A 17,792-nucleotide genomic window follows, 5' to 3' on the forward strand; every position below is an offset into this window, starting at 1 on the left:
AATTGGTGCAACCACTGTGGTAAACAGTATGGAGGTTCCTCAAAAAATTAAAAGTAGAAATACCACGTGATGCAGTAATTCTATTACTGGGGATCTACCCAAAGAAAATGAAAACACGAGTTTGAAAAGATACATGCATCTCTATGTATACTGCAGCATTTTTTTTTTTTTACAGTAGCCAAGATACAGAAACAACTCAAGTGTCCACAGCCAGGTGAATGGATAAAGGTGTGCTATACACCTACAATGGAAGGTTACTTCCATTAATTACTTAGCTATTAAAGAAATGAGATCTTGCATTTGAAACAACATGGATGGAGCAAGAAGTTATTATGCTAAGTGAAAAAAGTCATAGATAAATACCATGTTATTTCACTTATATGTGTAATAAAAAAATGAATGATAAATACAGTAAATAAACTGATGGTTGGCAGACAGCAGGGGGTGGGAGAGATGGACAAAACAGGTGCAAACTTCCAGTTATGAAATAAAAAAGTCCTAGGAATAAAAAGTACAGCATAAAGGGTGCCTGGATGGTTCAGTCGGTTGAGTGTCTGGCTCTTTGATTTCAGCTTGGGTCATGGTCTTGGGATCATGGGATCAAGCCCACATTCTCTCTCTGTCTCCCTCTCCCTCTGTCCCTCTCCCCTGCTCATGCTCTCTCTCTCTCTCTCTCTCTCTCTCTCTCTCTCAAAAAAGTAAGGATAAGGAATAGAGTCAATAATACTATAATAATGTATGGTGACAGATGTACCTACATTTATCATGCTGAACATACAGCATAATGTACACAATAGTTGAATCACTGTGCTGTACACCTGAAACTAATAAAACATTGTATGTTAACTATACTTCAATTAAAACATTGTTACTCAGAAATAACTACTGATAACATTTTAGTGGATGTCTTTCCAGGATATTTTCATTGCACACACATAAATACATATTTATTTTTTTTAATGTTTTATTTATTTCTGAGAGAGACAGACACGTGTGAGCAGGGAAGGGTCAGAGAGAGGGGGCAACACAGAATCTGAAACAGGCTCCAGGCTCTGAGCTGTCAGCACAGAGCCCGACGCAGAGCTCAAACCCTCAACTGCGAGATCATGACCTGAGCCGACTGAGCCACCCAGGTGCCCCCCCACATACATATTTATAATACATATTTGAACAAAACATCATATTCTGATATTTGTAATTACATTTGAAAATCGCAATATATTGAGTACATCCCCACGTCAATAAATATAAAACTCCATTTTAATAAGTGCATTTTCTTCCATTTTATGGACATACGTGATGTTGTAAGACCCAACTAGATGCTATTGGAAATTTAGGAATTTTGCAGTTTTTTGCTAAAGCATGCAACTGAGATGACTAATGTTACTTATACAAGCTTCAGTGAAGAGTTCTTTCATGAACGCTCAGAAAAAACTGCTAGGTTAGGAGTTATGAATATTCTCATTTTGGACACATATCGCTTATCTGTCCTCCAGAAAAATTGTAATAATTTCTGCCTCCATCAATAACCTCAAGAATACTGCACCCTCCACCATGCTGGGGCATTTTATTCCTTTTAATACACAATGTAACTGACTGCAAAATAAACTACAGGAGTGTGTGGCAAAGGAGGCAGGCTGTGAGGTGAAGGAAGGGGGCAGAGGGGAGGGGGGAGGAGAAAACGGGGGAAGTGTCATTTCGCTGCACTTCTCTTGACATGCCTGCCATGGTGCCACCTTGCTATGCTGGGTGGGGACCCCAGAGCTTAGGAAACAGAAATTTTGATTCGTGCAATTTTTGCCTTATACAATCACTTAAGACCCAGCCCTTGTTTTTAACTCATGCCTCCATTGAAATACTAAGTAAACAAGACAAGGCATACAATGCTTTGAAAAGTTTTTTTTAAGTGTATTTATTTCGAGAAAGCATGAGTGGGGGCGGGGCAGAGTGAGAATCCCAAGCAGGCTTCGTGCTGTCCGTGCAGAGCCAGATGCGAGGCTTGATCTCATGAACTGTGAGATCTGCCCTGGGCGGAAATCCCGAGTAGACCCTTAACTGACTGAGCCATCCAGGTGCCCCTGCATTGGAAAGTTTAAATGTTTAAATCAGTACCTACTGTGGGCCAAGTACTAGGGGTAAAACAGTGAACATTTGAGACAAAGTTCTCCTCTTACCAAAGCTTACAGTTTAGAGGGCAAGATATGTAAATTAACAGGCAACACTGATGAGTGTGTGGAAGCAGACGGAGGGTTCGGACCTAAGGGTGAACAGGCCAGCGTAAGGTCCAGAGAGACAGTGAAAATATGGCACAGCAAGGGATGTAGCCCAGGAAGATAGCTGAGAGTTTGAGTGTGGAAGGTCATGTAAAAAGGCTTTTTTAAGAGGAAAAAGCCAGTGGAGGACTTAAAAGTGAAATGTAATATAATTTGATTAGTACATTGGATGGGTCACCCTGGGAACAGTATGAAGAACAGATTAAAGGAAAGCAAGATATATAAACAATGTTGTTCATGGCAGTGTTGTTTATTATAAAACATCTGGAAGGGAAAATGGATTGAATACATTCATATACATATACACACATGGATGTGTATATATGTGTTCATGTACATGTACATATAAATACTAAGCAGTTATTAAGAATGAAAAAGAACTGTATACACTGGGGTACATCACTGGCTGGGATGCCTCCAGCTTTGCTTTTGTTTTTCAAGACTGCTTTGGCTACACAGGGCGCTTGCGTGGCTCAATCGATTAAGCATCTGACTTGTGAGTTGAGCTCATGGTTCCTGAGATTGAGCCTCACGTCAGGCTCCATGCTAACCGTGAGGAGCTTGCTTCGGAGTTTCGCTTTCCCTCTCTTTCTGCCCCTCCTCTACTTGCTGTCTCAGTCTCTCAAAATAAACTAACTAAAAAAAAGATAGCTTTGGCTATGCAGGGTCTTTCGTGGTTCCATACGCATTTTAGGATTGTTCTAGATTTGTGAAAAATGTTGTTGGTATTTTGATAGGGGTTGTGTTAAATGTGTAGATTGCTTTGGGTACTATAGACATTTTAAGAGTATCTGTTCTTCCAATCCATGGGCCTTTCTTCGTGTCATCTTCAATTTTTTTCATCAGTGTTTTACAGTTTTCATAAGACAAGTCTTTCGCCTCTTTCGTTAGGCTTGTTCCCATGTGTCTTACTGTTTTTGGTGCAGTTGTAAACGTGATCCCTTAGTTTCTCTTTCTGTCACTTCATTATTGGCTTGTAAATGCACCGGATTTCTGTACGTTGCTTTTTTTCCCCTGTGACTGTACTGAATTCATGTATGAGTTCTAGCAGTTTTTTGGTGGAGTCTTTCATGTTTTCTATACAGGTGTCATGTCATCTGCAAATAGTGAAAGTTGGACTTGTTCCTTGTCTATTTGTATGCCTTTTATTTCTTTTCATTGTCTGATTACTGAGGCTACAGCTTCCAGTACTATGTTAAATAACGGTAGTGAGAGTGGACATCCCTGTGCTGTTCCTGACTAGAGTGGAAAGGCTCTGTGTTTCCCCAACGAGGATGGTATTAGCTGTGGGCTAATATATGGCCTTTATTATGTTGAGGTATGTTCTTCTAAACCTGCTTTGTTGAGGTTTTTTTTTTTTAATCATGAATGGATGCTGTACTTTGTCAAATGTTGTTTCTGCAGCTACTGAGATGATCATATAGTTCTCATCCTTTTTTATTTTATTTATTTAAAAAATTTTAAATGTTTATTTTTGAGAGAGACAAAGCACACACGAGTCGGGGAGGGGAACAGAGGGAGATACAGAATCTGAAGCAGCCTCCAGGCTCTGAGCTGTCAGCACAGAGCCCGACTTGGGGCTTGAACCCATGAATCATGAGATCATGACCTGAGCTGATGTCAGCCCCTTAATCAGCTGAGCCACCCTGGTGCCCCTCTCATCCTTTTTAAAAATTAATGTGTATCACGTTGATCGATTTGCAAACATTGAACCACACTTGCAACCCAGGAATAAATTCCTCTTGATTGTGATGAGTGATTTTTTAAAATATATTGTTGGATTTGACTTGCTAGTATTTTATTGAGAATTTCTGCATGTATGTTCATCCGGGATATTGGCCTGTAGTTCTCTTTTTTAGTGGAGTCTTTATCTGGTTTTGGGCTTGAGGTAATTCTGGCCTCATAGAATAAATTTGGAAGTTTTCCTTCATTCAGAAAGCACCTCTTAGTCTACGGTCATACCACCCTGAACGCGCCCAATCTCATCTGATCTCGGAAGCTAAGCAGGGTCGGGCCTGGTTAGTACTTGGAGGGGAGAAAGAACCTCTTAAAAAACCAAACAGCACTTTATAATTCAGATACTTTGAGAGCAGCTCCATTAACTTAGATGTAAGTAAACAAACAGGTAATTAAAACCAGCCCACCCACCCCTCCTTTCTTTTGATGGTGGAAGTATCTTCTTAGAGGTAACATTAATACATCTGTGCTCCAGACACCTGCAACCCCCTCTCAGGAATTTTGTGTTGTTGACTATCGCTCTTTTTACACCTGCATATGTAATCTCTCCAAACTGGGTATATTACATTAGGATTTAAACATGTTCTAGTTACCCACTACTTTAAAAATCTTTTGCCATGGGTGCGTGGATGGTTCAGTGGGTTAAGCGTCCATCTCTAGATTTTGGCTCATGTCATGACGTCATGGTTCATGAGTTCAAGCCTCACGTCAGGCTCCGCACTGACCATGTGGAGCCCACTTGGGATTCTCTCTCTCTCTCTCTCTCTCTCATCCTCTGCCCTCCCGCTGTGTGCATGCACTCTCTCAAAACAAACTTAAAAAAAAAAACAACTATTTCCTTGACCAAATCTCTCTGTAGCTACCACACTTTCTCCTATCCACACTAGTCTATATTCAGTCTTTACTTACTTGTCCTTTATCGATTGCTAAACTTATCCCAACCTACCATGCATCCTCAGCATATCATTTCCAACTAAGACTAACAATAGTCCTCATGTTACTCTATGATATGTTCACTTTTTCAGACTTCATCATCTAACGTGACCTGTAAGTAGTATGTAAGAGAACTGACTTTACCTTCCTTCTTGAGACACCAGTTTGTCTTGTTTGGCAAAACTTCAGTCTTTCTGGTTTCCCTATCTACTAAGATTTCTTTTTTCAGCCTACCTTTAAATATAGCAGGTCTTCATGGTCATTAGCAAACATTCTCTCTCTTTTTTTAAATGTTTTATTTATTTCTGAGAGAGAGAAAGTGTGAGCAGGGGAGGGTCAGAGAGAGAGGGAGACACAGAATCTGAAATAGGCTCCAGGCTCTGAGCTGTCAGCACAGAGCCCGACGCGGGGCTCGAACCCACGAACCGCGGGATCATGACCTGAGCCAAAGTTGCTCGCTTAATTGACTGAGCCCCCCAGGCGCCCCAGGAAACATTCTCTTTTCACACCATCTATTTTCTCTATGCAATTTTAGTTACCTCCAAAAGACCTACTGTAGTCTACCTACTGATCTTGTTACAATTATATCATCCCGAACACCTCCTCAGGCCCAGAAGTACAGCATATCAGCCTGTTCCTCTGGATGTCTCAGGCTCTATGAAGTTAACAGGACTAAAACTGCAGCTAGTGCCTCTTTCTTCCATGATAGGCTCCTCTTTATGTTTTGTTTCTTAATAAATTAGAGCCAACCTAGTCAGTTTTTGTAAGACCAAGTAGCAAAATCTCAAGGGCTTCATTCAGCAATTAAAATCGTAACTTCCCCTCTCTCTGAAAACTGGATTTCTAATACTAAAATGTTTGGGATTTCCCAGCTTCTCTGATCAATTGGCTTCAGTGACCTTTCTAGCCTAATTACAAAAGCTCTGTAAATATCCTTCTATCCCTCCCTTTCCTATGTTCCTTTCCAAATACATGCATCAAACATAAAATATTTAATTCTACATACCTCTGTGGTCTTTTTCTTTTTAGAAAACAAGGTTATTGCTTTGACTGTATGGATTTTTTAAAATAACCAATACACTTACCTTTCTGACATAAAAATATCCAAATGCAGTACACTGCTGATACAGCTATTTAAAGACGTCTCAGAGGAAGCAGGATCTCCCTCTTTCATACCGTCCTTAGGCCATGGTTTTCATTCTCGTGGCCACAGATGGCTCTTTCCGCTCTAGGAATGGAAAACTTGAAGGGAAAATAATGGGGAAGCCAGAAAGGTGAAGTGCAAAAGCCAAAGAGAAAAAGCCAGATAGGTCTGTTTCTAGTGATATTATTTTTGATCCTCAAGATGAGGAAAATGGCTACACTTGGTTGCAAGGAGACTGTGAGGGGTTTTATAACTGGACATATTGCTAGTGTGAGCCAAAACAGGGTTATGAGTAGGAAATGACAAGCCGGATGTCTGACTGGCTATTGACAGTATCTGCCACAACAGGCTCGAAAGCAACTCCCACGGAAATACCAATAAAGTAGTGTCAGATACTCCAGCTACTCTAAACACAATGCAATTAACGTAGAAATCATTAAGAAAATAACTGCAAACTTCAAATCATAAAGCAAAATTAGAAACCCCCATTGATTCAAAAAGCTGATACATTTTATACAACGTTTAGAATTAAACCAACACAGATGAAATGTGTTACACAGCTGACGAGGTTTAGAGGACTAGACTTACATGCTTGTTTTGACCACAAACACTGAAATAATGAGTTGGAGTCCACCTTAAGACGATGAAAAAAGCAATTCCACATTCGTAACATTTATAGAGTTTCTCTCTCAGTATGAATTCTCTTGTGCATAGTAAGTGAACAACTCTGACTGAAGGCTTTTCCACATTGAATACATTCATAGGGTTTTTCACCAGGGCGAGTTCTCATATGTCTCCTAAGACAAGAGGAAACACTGCAGGTTTTCCTACATTCATTACATCGATAGGATTTCTTTCCAGTATGAGCTCTCACATTTATCCTAAGGGATGAGAAACCACTACAAACTTTCCACAATCCTTGGATCCGTAGAGATTCTCTCGAGTGTGTGTTTTCTTGTGAACCCTAAGGTGTAAGCTTGTGGTAAAGGCTTTTCCACAGTCACTGCGGTCATAGAGTTTCTCCCTGGTGTGTATTCTCCTGTGCACTATACGAACTTGTGCCAAAAGATCTTGCACAATGATTACACTCATAAAGTTTCTCTCTGGTGTGAGTTCTCACATGAGCCTTAAGAGATGTTTTCTGACTGAATGCTTTCCCCCACACCGATTACATTCATAGGGTTTCTCACCAGTATGAGTTCTTACATGTCTCCTTAGGGTTGAGGAATTGTTGAAGACTTTCCCACATTCTTTATATTCATATTCTCACCCATGTGACTTTTCTTGTGCAAAATAAAATTAGAATTTCTTCTTTTTAAAAAAAATTTTTAAATGTTTTATTTATTTCTGAGAGACAGAGAGAAACAGAGTTAGCAGCAGAGGGTCAGAGAGAGAGGAGATACAGAATCTGAAGCAGGCTTCAGGCTCTGAGCTAGCTGCAGCACAGAGCCTGACATGGGGCTCGAACCCGCGAACCGTGAGATCATGACCTGAGCCAAAGTCAGACACCAAACCAACTGAGCCACCCAGGAGTCCCAAATTAGAATTTCTTCTGAAAGCTTTCCCATATTGATTTAATCTATAATATTTCTTTTCACTAGGAGTAGGCTTTTGCTGCCTAAGTGATGGATAGTGACAAAAAACCTTTTATTACATTCATAGGAATTCACCACATGAAAATTGTTATATATAGGAAACATATTATTATGTTTCAAGTGTATGCCATATTTGAAGCATACATACTTTTTGTGCTGCTTGAGTTTTTTTCAAGATGCCTATCATATGTATGACTTTTACAGAGCTTCCCACTTACACAGTTTCTTATAATTGTTTAAGACTGAATTATATTTCAAACACTCAATATCTAAGTGACCTTTGTGGCAACGTTTAGTGGAGACTCTCTTGGAAAAAAACAAGTTTTGATTTAAGTTTAAAGTTCTCCTCTACTTCATGATGGTCATAGAATCTTTCCTGACATGCTGTTTTCTTTTGGGTCACTTGCCTCATATTTCTCCCTGGGATCTTGTGCTGTTTTCTGGTCTTATGGCATTCTTGGTCTTCACTTAATGTGGAAGGCCATCATCCATTATGAATCTTATCATTTTCACTCTACTGGAGGATTTCTCCTTACAAATATTCTGCTTAAGAGTGGAATCTTTTGTTTTAAGTTGAATCTCCCAGATTGGATAGGTGCCTTAGAGAATTCTCTTTCTCATAGTTCTTATCTCTTCTTGACCCAACAGGGAGATCACAGTAGGCTTCCATAATTGATATTCCGCTGAGGTAAGATTTATGTAGTTTTCCAACATCTCTCTGTAAATTCTTCGAGTAGAACCAAGCATCATCCACTCCTGGGTGAACTCCACAGCCACGTCTTTAAAGGTCACTAGTCCCTATAACCACGTTGTGGGAAATCAACCCACTATCCTTTCTTCCTCAGTGTTTCTCACATAGAACCAGAATCCTGTGTTGACAGAGCCCTTATGGAGGACAGTCAGTGGCTGCCATCGTGAGAGTCTAAAAGTGATATTTGCCTGCACGACAGAGCAAAGAGATCAGGTTATTTCGTTTCTTGTTTTTCTGATCCAACCAGGGCATGAATACATATCACTGGGTGTCCCCCCTGTAACCAAAGAGGCATGTTCAGGTAAAAGAAGAAAGGTGGAAATAGGGCTCCATAGGTGACAAGGTAAAAAGAAAAATTGTAGACCCTCTCCACTACCTCCAGCAAGGTTTGGTCAGCTTAAAATCTTTACTAGGATTTGTAGTCACATGTGAAATAGTCATCCTTGGCCCGCTTCTAGAACTGTCATCTTGGCTATTTATAGTAGTTCGTCCTGGAGACTACTTCTCCACAGTGGGTGGGACAGGCATGCATTATTATTTTTTTTTAAAGTTTATCCATTTCTTTTGAGAGAGAAAGAACAGGGGAGGGGCAGAGAAGAGAAGGAATGAGAAACCCAAGCAGGCTCCATGCTGTCAGCATAGAGCCCAACAAGGGGCTTGATCCCATGAGCCATAAGATCATGACTTGAGCCAAAATCAAGAGTCAGACACTCAACTGACTAAGCTACTCAAGCACTCCTGGAGCACACATTATTAAAAGAAAAAAGATTACAGCTAAAGAGAACCAGCTAAACAAAGCATGGTTGTTTAATTAAATTTTGTGCATACTTTGCTACTTTTTTAGTTATCTTCTGGAATGGAAAAATATTTTTCCTGTTAAGCACAACTATTTTAGATAGGGTTACTTTCTATATGTCACTTGGGTGTTTTTAACTGGATAACACACGATTAATGACACTGATGATATGGCTGCTACTCTGCTCAGGAATTTTATTAAAGTTGTTAAAGGTAGATACATGACTTTGAAACAAACGTTCATTTGTTTACCTCCAATTCAATCTCTCTTCCCAAAGTCCATATTTTCTTGTGATAATTTATTCTACCTAGAACTTGAATGGGATCAACAAAGAAGCATGAACCATGATCCAAAATTTGGGACGAAGGTCTAAACAATGTTAATTAGATGGCATAATAATTTTCCCAAATAATTTTTACAATAGTTTTAAGATAAATTAAAAAAAAAAAAACAGTGTGGATACAAAAAATGAGTGCTTAGAGACTTAAGGATCACAACAAAGCATGCAATAATTTATTATGTTAATATTTTTACAAGTCTCACTTTTTGAAGATTAGATGATAACCTTCAAATGGGAGCCCTATCTCAATACAATAGAGTTAAGTTTTAATGGGAAAAATACAGAATTGGCATTTTTATTTAGAGAAACATTTTTGACAGGTAGATTCTAGGTCCTTAAACCAGAAGGGTCTGTCTCTTTTGGGTAAAGTATATAGAAATAGATTTCCATCTGATTTGTTCATTCCTGTATTTTGAGTACTTCGAACATTCCCCAGAATATGGCAGACGCTCAACAAATATTTATCGAATAAGCTGAATGAGCCCATAGCAATTAAGGTTTTGTGAAGGAGGTCCCCCCACCCGTCCCACATCCATACCCTTCTTTCAGAAGCAAAACAAGATTAGAGAGTTGTTTCCTCTTCAAAAAAGGAACTCACTTTGCCTTCTGGTTAAAGCTTTTTAAGTTAAAACTAGGGGCACCTGGGTGGCTTAGTCGGTTGAGCGTCCGACTTTCGCTTAGGTCATGATCTCGCGGTTCGTGGGTTCGGGCCCCGCGTCGGGCTCTGTGCTGACTGCCAGCTCAGAGCCTGGAGCCTGTTTCAGCCTGTGACTCCCTCTCTCTCTGACCCTCCCTTGCTCACGCTGTCTCTCTCTCTCTCTCCTAAAAATAAATAAAAAACATTTGGAAAAAAAAAAGTTAAAACTAGTACTCTAGACTCGTTCCTTAATTCCCCAAGTTTCATTTCTTTTCTAGTTACAGAACTAATAAAAACTAAATTACTTTAGGGACAAACAGGAAAAAATATCGAAATAAATGGAGAGATTCATCATGGTCACAGATCCAATATTACATTGGTTTCAATTTTTCTCTGACTAGAATTGCATTGGATTTTCATTAATCTAAATATTCAACAGGGACTTCTTGAAATCACAATCTGATTTTTAACGTTTTCTAGGAAAACAAAGGTACATGAATAACAAGGCTTCGCCCTATATTTCAAAGTGTGTTATAAATCTCTAGTAACTTAAGCATAATGATAATGGAGCAATAATAAAAAGTAAAACAGTAACCTCAGAGACAGAATGATGTGTAGCTAGCCATTTAGTACATGACAAAGATAGCATTGTAAATTATGGCAGAAAAGGATGAACTAGTTATTAAAATGCTGTCAAGACAAATGACTGTCTGTTTGAGAAAAGCATAAATTCTACTTCACACATTTCCATTCCCAGGTGGATCAAGGACTGGAATAAGTATCTAATAGGAATTCTAGAAGAGGAAGACAGAGGAAATATAAAGGAAGCAATATTAGTGATAATGGTTGTTTTTATCCCAAGATGAAAAAAAAGATAGAAGCCCTTGATCTGCAAGTGTATATACCACATGCCACATGGAGTAAAATTTTCAAATCCATCAGATATACTGAATGTAAGCTGTAGAATATCAGGGACGATGAGTAAAAATTTAAAGTTACTAGAGAGGAAAGGCAAATACGTACAAAGAAATACCAATTATACTGACTTTTCAGCTGCAAAGATAAATGCTAGAAGATCACATGATATCTTCAAAGTATTAAAGGAAAACAGGATCAACCTAGAATTCAGTAGTGTGTTAAAGAGTGAGAAAAATATAAAAATCACTGGCATATTTCAAAGTGACAATAGCATCCTCCATAAGAGGGGCCCCTGGGCGGCTCAATCAGTTAAGCATCTGACTTGGGCTCAGGTCATGATCTCATGGTTTGTGGCCACACTGGGCTCTGTGCTGCCAGCTCAGAGCCTGGAGCCTGCTTCGGATTCTGTGTCTCCCCCTCTTTCCACCCCTCCCCTGCTCACACTCTGTCTCTTTCTCTCAAAAATAAACATTTAAAAAATTTAAAAATAATTTAAAAATAAACACTAAAAAAAGCACTTCTGAAATAACAGAAAAATTTGAACACTACCTATACATTTGATATTGCAAATTTTGTAGGTGTGATAATAATTGTTTTAATTTTTAGTTTTTATTTTTGAGAGAGAGACAGAGATAAGAGTACAAGCAGGGGAGGGGCAGAGAGAGAAGGAGACACGGAATCTGAAACAGGCTCCAGGTTCCAAGGTGTCAGTCAGCACAGAGCCCAATGCAGGGCTTGAACCCATGAAATGCCAGATCATGACCTGAGCCCAAGTCAGACACTCAACTGACTGAGCCACCCAGACGCCCTGCCCTAATTGTTTTAATTTTAAAGGAGTTCTTACTGGAGATAGATTCTGAAATATTTACAATATATTGTGTAAAAGATCTGCTTCAAAATAGTGATGAATAAAAATGTTAAAAAAAAAAAAGGGGGGGGGCGCCTGGGTGGCTTAGTCGGTTAAGCGTCCGACTTTCACTTAGGTCATGATCTCACAGTTCGTGGGTTCGAGCCCCGCGTCGGGCTCTGTGCTGACAGCTCAGAGTCTGGAGCCTGTTTCAGATTCTGTGTCTCCCCCTCTCTCTGACCCTCCCCTGCTCACGCTGTCTCTCTCTCTCTCTCTCCTAGAAATACATAAAAATATTAAAAAAAAAAACAAAATAGTGATGGATAGGGGTGCCTGGGGGGCTCAGTCGGTTAAGCATCTAACTTCGGCTCAGGTCATGATCTCACAGTTCGTGGGTTCGAGCCCCGCGTCGGGCTCTGTGCTGACAGCTCAGAGTCTGGAGCCTGTTTCAGATTCTGTGTCTCCCCCTCTCTCTGACCCTCCCCTGCTCGTGCTGTCTCTCTCAGAAATAAATAAAACATTAAAAAATAGTGATGGATACCAGGGTGTTCATTATCTTTTTTTTTTTTAATATTCATTTATTTTGAGAGAGAGAATGAGAGAGGCAGAGGGAGAAGACAGAATCACAAGCAGGGTTCACACTGTCAGCACAGAGCCCACTGTGGGGCTTGATCTCATGAACCATGAGATGGTGACCTGAGCTGAAATCAAGAGTCAGATTCTCAACAGACTGAGCCACCCAGGTGACCCATCATTATATTTTTTTTACGTTCTGAAAATTTCATGATATAAATCTAAAAATCATCAGAGAGATATTTCACTCATAAAACATTAGTAGGATGTACAGATTATTATTTACATATAAGATCACAAAATAAGAGATCTTTAAGAAATTTAAAATTGTAATAACAGAAACCAAAATCAGGTAAAAGGGTTTAAAGATAAAGCTGAGGAACTTTTCCAGCAAGCAGACCTCTCAAAAGAGATAAGGAAAATGACCAACTTCCAAGGTTCGACACCAGATTACTCAGAGCTCCAGGAAGAAAACACAGGAGGAAGAGAGAAACAAATACGGAGAAAGCCCTCAAAATAGTGAAGGACCTAAGGACTGACCCATTGAAACGGGCAACTTCTCAAAAAGGCTGGAACTAAACATATCATCATAAAATCTTTGAATACCAAAAATAAACTAACCTGAAGTTCCAAGAGATGATATATAGGTTACACACAAACATCAATAACAGGAATGACTTCTCAATGGTAACACCGTTTCTTCCTTCCTTCCTTCCTTCCTTCCTTCCTTCCTTCCTTCCTTCCTTTCTCTCTTTCAAGTTTATTCATCCAACCTGAGAGTGAGAGGAGAACGCCTGTGCAAGTGGGGAAGGGCCAGAGAGAGAGAGGAGAACGAGAATCCCAAGCACGCTCCCCATGGGCAGCTCAGAACCCGATGCAGGGCCCGACGCCACGAACCGTGAGATCATGATCTGAGCCCAAACCAAGAGTTGGACGTCCAACCGACTGGGCCACCCAGGGGCCCCTTCATCATTCCATTTCTATCTAGCTTGGCCTGCTTTCAAAATGCTGAGGGAAGGCAGGTTCTTACATCACCCACCTAAGAGACATGCTGTGAGAAGCAACAGCCTCTCCCCTTCCTTTCCACCACCTGCTCTGCAGCCACGTGTGAATGCATCTCCATCCATGTTGGCCAGGCCGGTATCCAGACTGGCAATGCCTGCTGGGAGTTGTACTGCCTGGAACAGGGCATCCAGCCCATTGGTCAGACCAACGGGGGAGGAGATGAGTCCCTGAACACCTTCTTCACTGAGACGGGTGCTGAGAAGCATGTGCCCAGGGCACTGTTTATAGACCTGGAAGCACGGGCACCTACCACCAGCCCGTCCACCCTGCGCAGCCCATCACAGACAAGGGAAGTGCTCCCAATAACTATGGCCAAGGGCACGTGCCGTTAGCAAGGAGACCACTGACCTTGTCTTGGACCGAATTCAGAAACTGGCCAACTTGTGCACAGGTCTTCAGGGCCTCTTGGTTTTCCATAGCTTTGGAGGGGAACTGGCTCCAACTGGTTCCAGGTTCACCTCCCTGCTGATGCAACTCTGTGTCAATTCTGACAAGGAGTCCAAGCTGGAGTTCTCCATTTACCCAGCCCCCAGGTCTCCACAGCTGTGGTCGAGCCCTGCAACTCCATCCTCACTACCCACACCACCTTGGAGCACTCTGACCGTGTCTTCATGGTAGACAATGGGGTCATCTAGGACATCTGTTGTAGCAATCTCGATATTGAACATCCAACCTACAGTAACCTAAATAGGTTGACAGGTCAAATTGTGTCCTCCATCACTGCTTCCTTCAGGTTTGACGCAGCCCTGAATGCTGATCTGACAGATTCCAGACCAGCCTGGGTGCTTTATCCCTCCATCCGCTTCCCTCTGGCCACATATGCTCCTGTCATCTCTGAGAAGACCTACCATGAGCTTTGAGCCAGCCAACCAGATAGTGAAATGTGACCCTTGCCATGTAAATACACGGCTTGCTGCCTGTTGTACTGTGGCAATGTGGTTCCCAAAGAGGTCAACGCTGCCATTGCCACCAGCAAGACCAAGCATGATGTTATGCCCAGATCGCGAGACCCCAAAGACCACCGAGGAGCCGATTCCGATGCAAACACAGAGGGTCTTTATTCAAGCTCGANATAGCACCCCGTTTGTGGACTGGTGCCCTACTGGCTTCCAAGTTGGCATTAATTACCAGTTCTCCCACTGTGCTACCTGGTGGAAGACGTGGCCAAAGCACAGCGAGCCGTGTGCATGCTGAGCAGCCCCACAGCCTTCGCTGAGGCCTGGGCTCGGCTGGGACACAAGTTTGCCCTCATGTGTGTCAAACGTGCCTTTGTCCACTGGTATGTGGGTGAGGACATGGAGGAAGGAGAGTTTTCTGAGGCCCATGCAGATATGGCTGTCCTTGAGAGGGATTATGAAGCGGTTGGTGTGGATTCTGTTGAAGGAAAGGGTGAAGAGGAAGAATACCGAAGTTAAAAATGCCGCAAAGGTGCCACTTTTACAGGGAAGCTTATTCTGTTCTAGACACTGAAAAGTTGTTCTCTGATCAGTTAATTTCATGTACAATTACTGACCTATGCTTTAAAACACAATGAGACCCAAGCTGTCCATTTCTCTGATGGGTTTGAAAAAAGTATTCCCTGTTTTAAATGAAAAGAAAAATTCTGAGGGTAAATAATTTCCTTTCCAGGACTTCTATAGAAGGCCAAAATACCAAAAACATACGAGGACGAGATAAAGTGTTTTGTAGTTATAAACAAGTTCGCTCAAATGGACCCTTTTTCAGGAAGGTAGTAAGATTATAATCTACTAAAAAGTAAAAAAAGAAGCTTCCAGGAAACGGAGATCCAAAACGGAGATGAGGTGAGGGAATAGATGAGGGTCAAGGGAAGTCTCACAATGCCGCTATGGTTACATTTGCCTAGAGAGTAACTGATCTGTCAGACTGCAAGGATGGAAGGCTCCTCAGGATACGTGTCAGGAAAAAAGAAAAATGGTAAGGCTGTATGACAGGTTTGACCTTGAGGAAAACAGAATTGAAGAGGCATTTTACATAGGCCTAATGAAAACAAAGAAAATGAATAAAAAAACGCGATTACTAAAAACAGGAAGAGCAGGATTTACACAAGAAAGAAACTTATTATGGCTCAGCAGCAAAGACTATTTATGTAGTCAGTACAGTGAAAGCTCTGCACAAGGACAGAACCAATCTTTGTGAGAGAACCACATTAGAACACTTGCAATATAACTACATTGTGATTTAGGAATGAAAGAAGGAAGGCAAGATGTAATCAAGATTCTCATTTAATGCAATAAGAAACTGAAAAATGTCTCAAACTGATGAACTTAAAAAATACTGAAGACAATGTAAAGTGCAATCAGCTTACAAATTTGCAAGTGGCGGGGCCCCTGGGGGACTCAGTCGGTTAGGCGGCCGACTTCGGCTCAGGTCATGGTCTCAAGGATCATGAGTTCTAGCGCGGTGTCGGGCTCTATGCTGACAGCTCAGAGCCTGGAGCTGCTTCGGAATTTTTCTCCCTCTCTCTCTGCCCCTCCCTCGCTCGCACTCTCTCTCTCAAAAATAAACATTAAAAAAAAAATTGAAAGTTGTTCCACTGAGAAGAAACAGGGACCTCCTGTTCTTATTATGAGTCTAATATAAAACTAACTTTTATATTGAGATATAGATATTTTATATTAGATATATTAGATATTTATTTATTTATTCATTGTTTTTTATTTTGAGAGAGAGAGAGCACATGCACGCACCATCAGGGAAAAGGGGAGGGAGAGAGAATCTTAAGCAGGCTCCACACTCAACAGAGAGCCCTATGTAGGGCTCTATCCCATGACTCTAGGATCATGACCTGACCGGAAATCAAGAGTTGGATGTTCAACCGACTGAGCTACTCAGGCACCTTAACATACTAGATTTTTTTTTTTAATGTATATATACATTTCTTAGAAAGCAAATAAATTTCAGAGAAAATACATGAATTAGCCAATCAAATCAAGAAGTAGAAAAACAGCAACAAAGTAAATTTAAAAATACAGGGCAAGTTACTGTACAGAAAACCAAAATACAAAGACATGAAACCAAAACACAAAATCCACTTCTTTGAAAAGATTAACATAGATGTATATAATGCAGGACTCATCCAGAAAAAAAGAATGACCCAGAAAAATACTAAGCTCAAAAAGGAAGAAATGGCTACTATTATAGCAATGATTTTAAAATATCATTAAAAAGCAGTGGATTTTAAAATCTCCAAAGAAATCATTATGAAAGATTAGTATGAAATGTTTTATGCCAACAAACTTGAAAATTCAGATGAGATGAACAATTTTCTAGAAAACCTTAAGTGTCCAAGTTGACTCAGTAAGAACTAGAAAAGTTAAATACATCAACTACCATTAAAAAATAAAAAAAATGGAGGTGCCTGGGTGGCTCAGTCAGTTAAGCGCTGGGCTCTTGACTTTGGCTCAGGTCATGATCTCGTGGTTCCTGAGACTGAGCCCCTTGTCAGGCTATGTGCTGACAGGATGGAGCCTGCTTGGGATTGGGATTCTCTCTCTCTCTCTCTCTTGCTCTATCTGCCCCTCCTCCATACATGATTTCTCTCTCTCAAAAAAAAAAAAAAAAGAACAAAAAGGAAAGAAATAGGCTTTAAAAATTAAAAAAAAAAATTGAATCAGAAGTCAAATACCTACCCCTAAGGATTCTGAGCTCAAAACTTAACAGTGGAAAAACTATTTTACAAAATAGAAAGAAAAAAAATCTCTATTTCCCAAATTATTAATGAGACTTGTGAAATCTTTTTGGCACAGTACAGAAAACAGTAGCGCAAGGATAGTGGAGAGGCCACTTTTAGGCAAACCGGCTTGAGAGACGGAACATAGAAAGGGCCCACAGGGACCACCTGGCTGAATGCAGAGACATTTCAGGCGGCCCACCTCAAAATAGCCATAGGCCCTAAGTGACTAATGGGCTACTTACAACCAGGCACAGTTACCAAAAAAGGGAAACTTCCATACAGTGCCATACCTACCGCCTTATCTTCCCCCTTCAAAACAGCCCCCCCCTCCCCCCCACAGCCTTGTGCTGACAGCCTCTCTGCTATCCTGCGCGCAGCTCCCTTAAGGTGTGCTCAAGAAGTCCATCTCCCTTTTTCTGTTTCAGGTGAATTCTTTTCACCCACTGCCACCAGCTTCTGCTACATGGTGGCCCCACATCTGGGGACCCC

At 40.9% G+C, this 17,792-nt stretch overlaps 1 protein-coding gene and 1 pseudogene across 1 annotated transcript; one reads left to right on the forward strand and one right to left on the reverse strand.

Annotated features, from left to right (window-relative positions):
- Nucleotides 1-6,760: 6,760 nt before the first annotated feature.
- On the reverse strand, nt 6,761-11,123 carry ZNF891 (zinc finger protein 891). Its single transcript, XM_077763615.1, is given in 11 exon segments — nt 6,761-6,990; nt 6,993-7,135; nt 7,137-7,246; nt 7,249-7,370; nt 7,614-7,733; nt 7,736-7,840; nt 7,843-7,910; nt 7,912-7,986; nt 7,988-8,168; nt 8,171-8,621; nt 11,112-11,123. Coding segments are annotated over 11 exon segments (1,617 nt in total).
- A 60-nt stretch (nt 11,124-11,183) lies between these two features.
- LOC144231207 (tubulin alpha-1B chain-like) overlaps nt 11,184-17,792 on the forward strand; it is an 8,138-nt pseudogene continuing 1,529 nt past the window's right edge.

This window comes from Crocuta crocuta, unplaced genomic scaffold (genome assembly GCF_008692635.1).
Source record: "Crocuta crocuta isolate KB4526 unplaced genomic scaffold, BGI_CrCroc_1.0 scaffold114, whole genome shotgun sequence".
In the NCBI taxonomy this organism is placed as follows: Eukaryota; Metazoa; Chordata; class Mammalia; order Carnivora; family Hyaenidae; genus Crocuta; species Crocuta crocuta.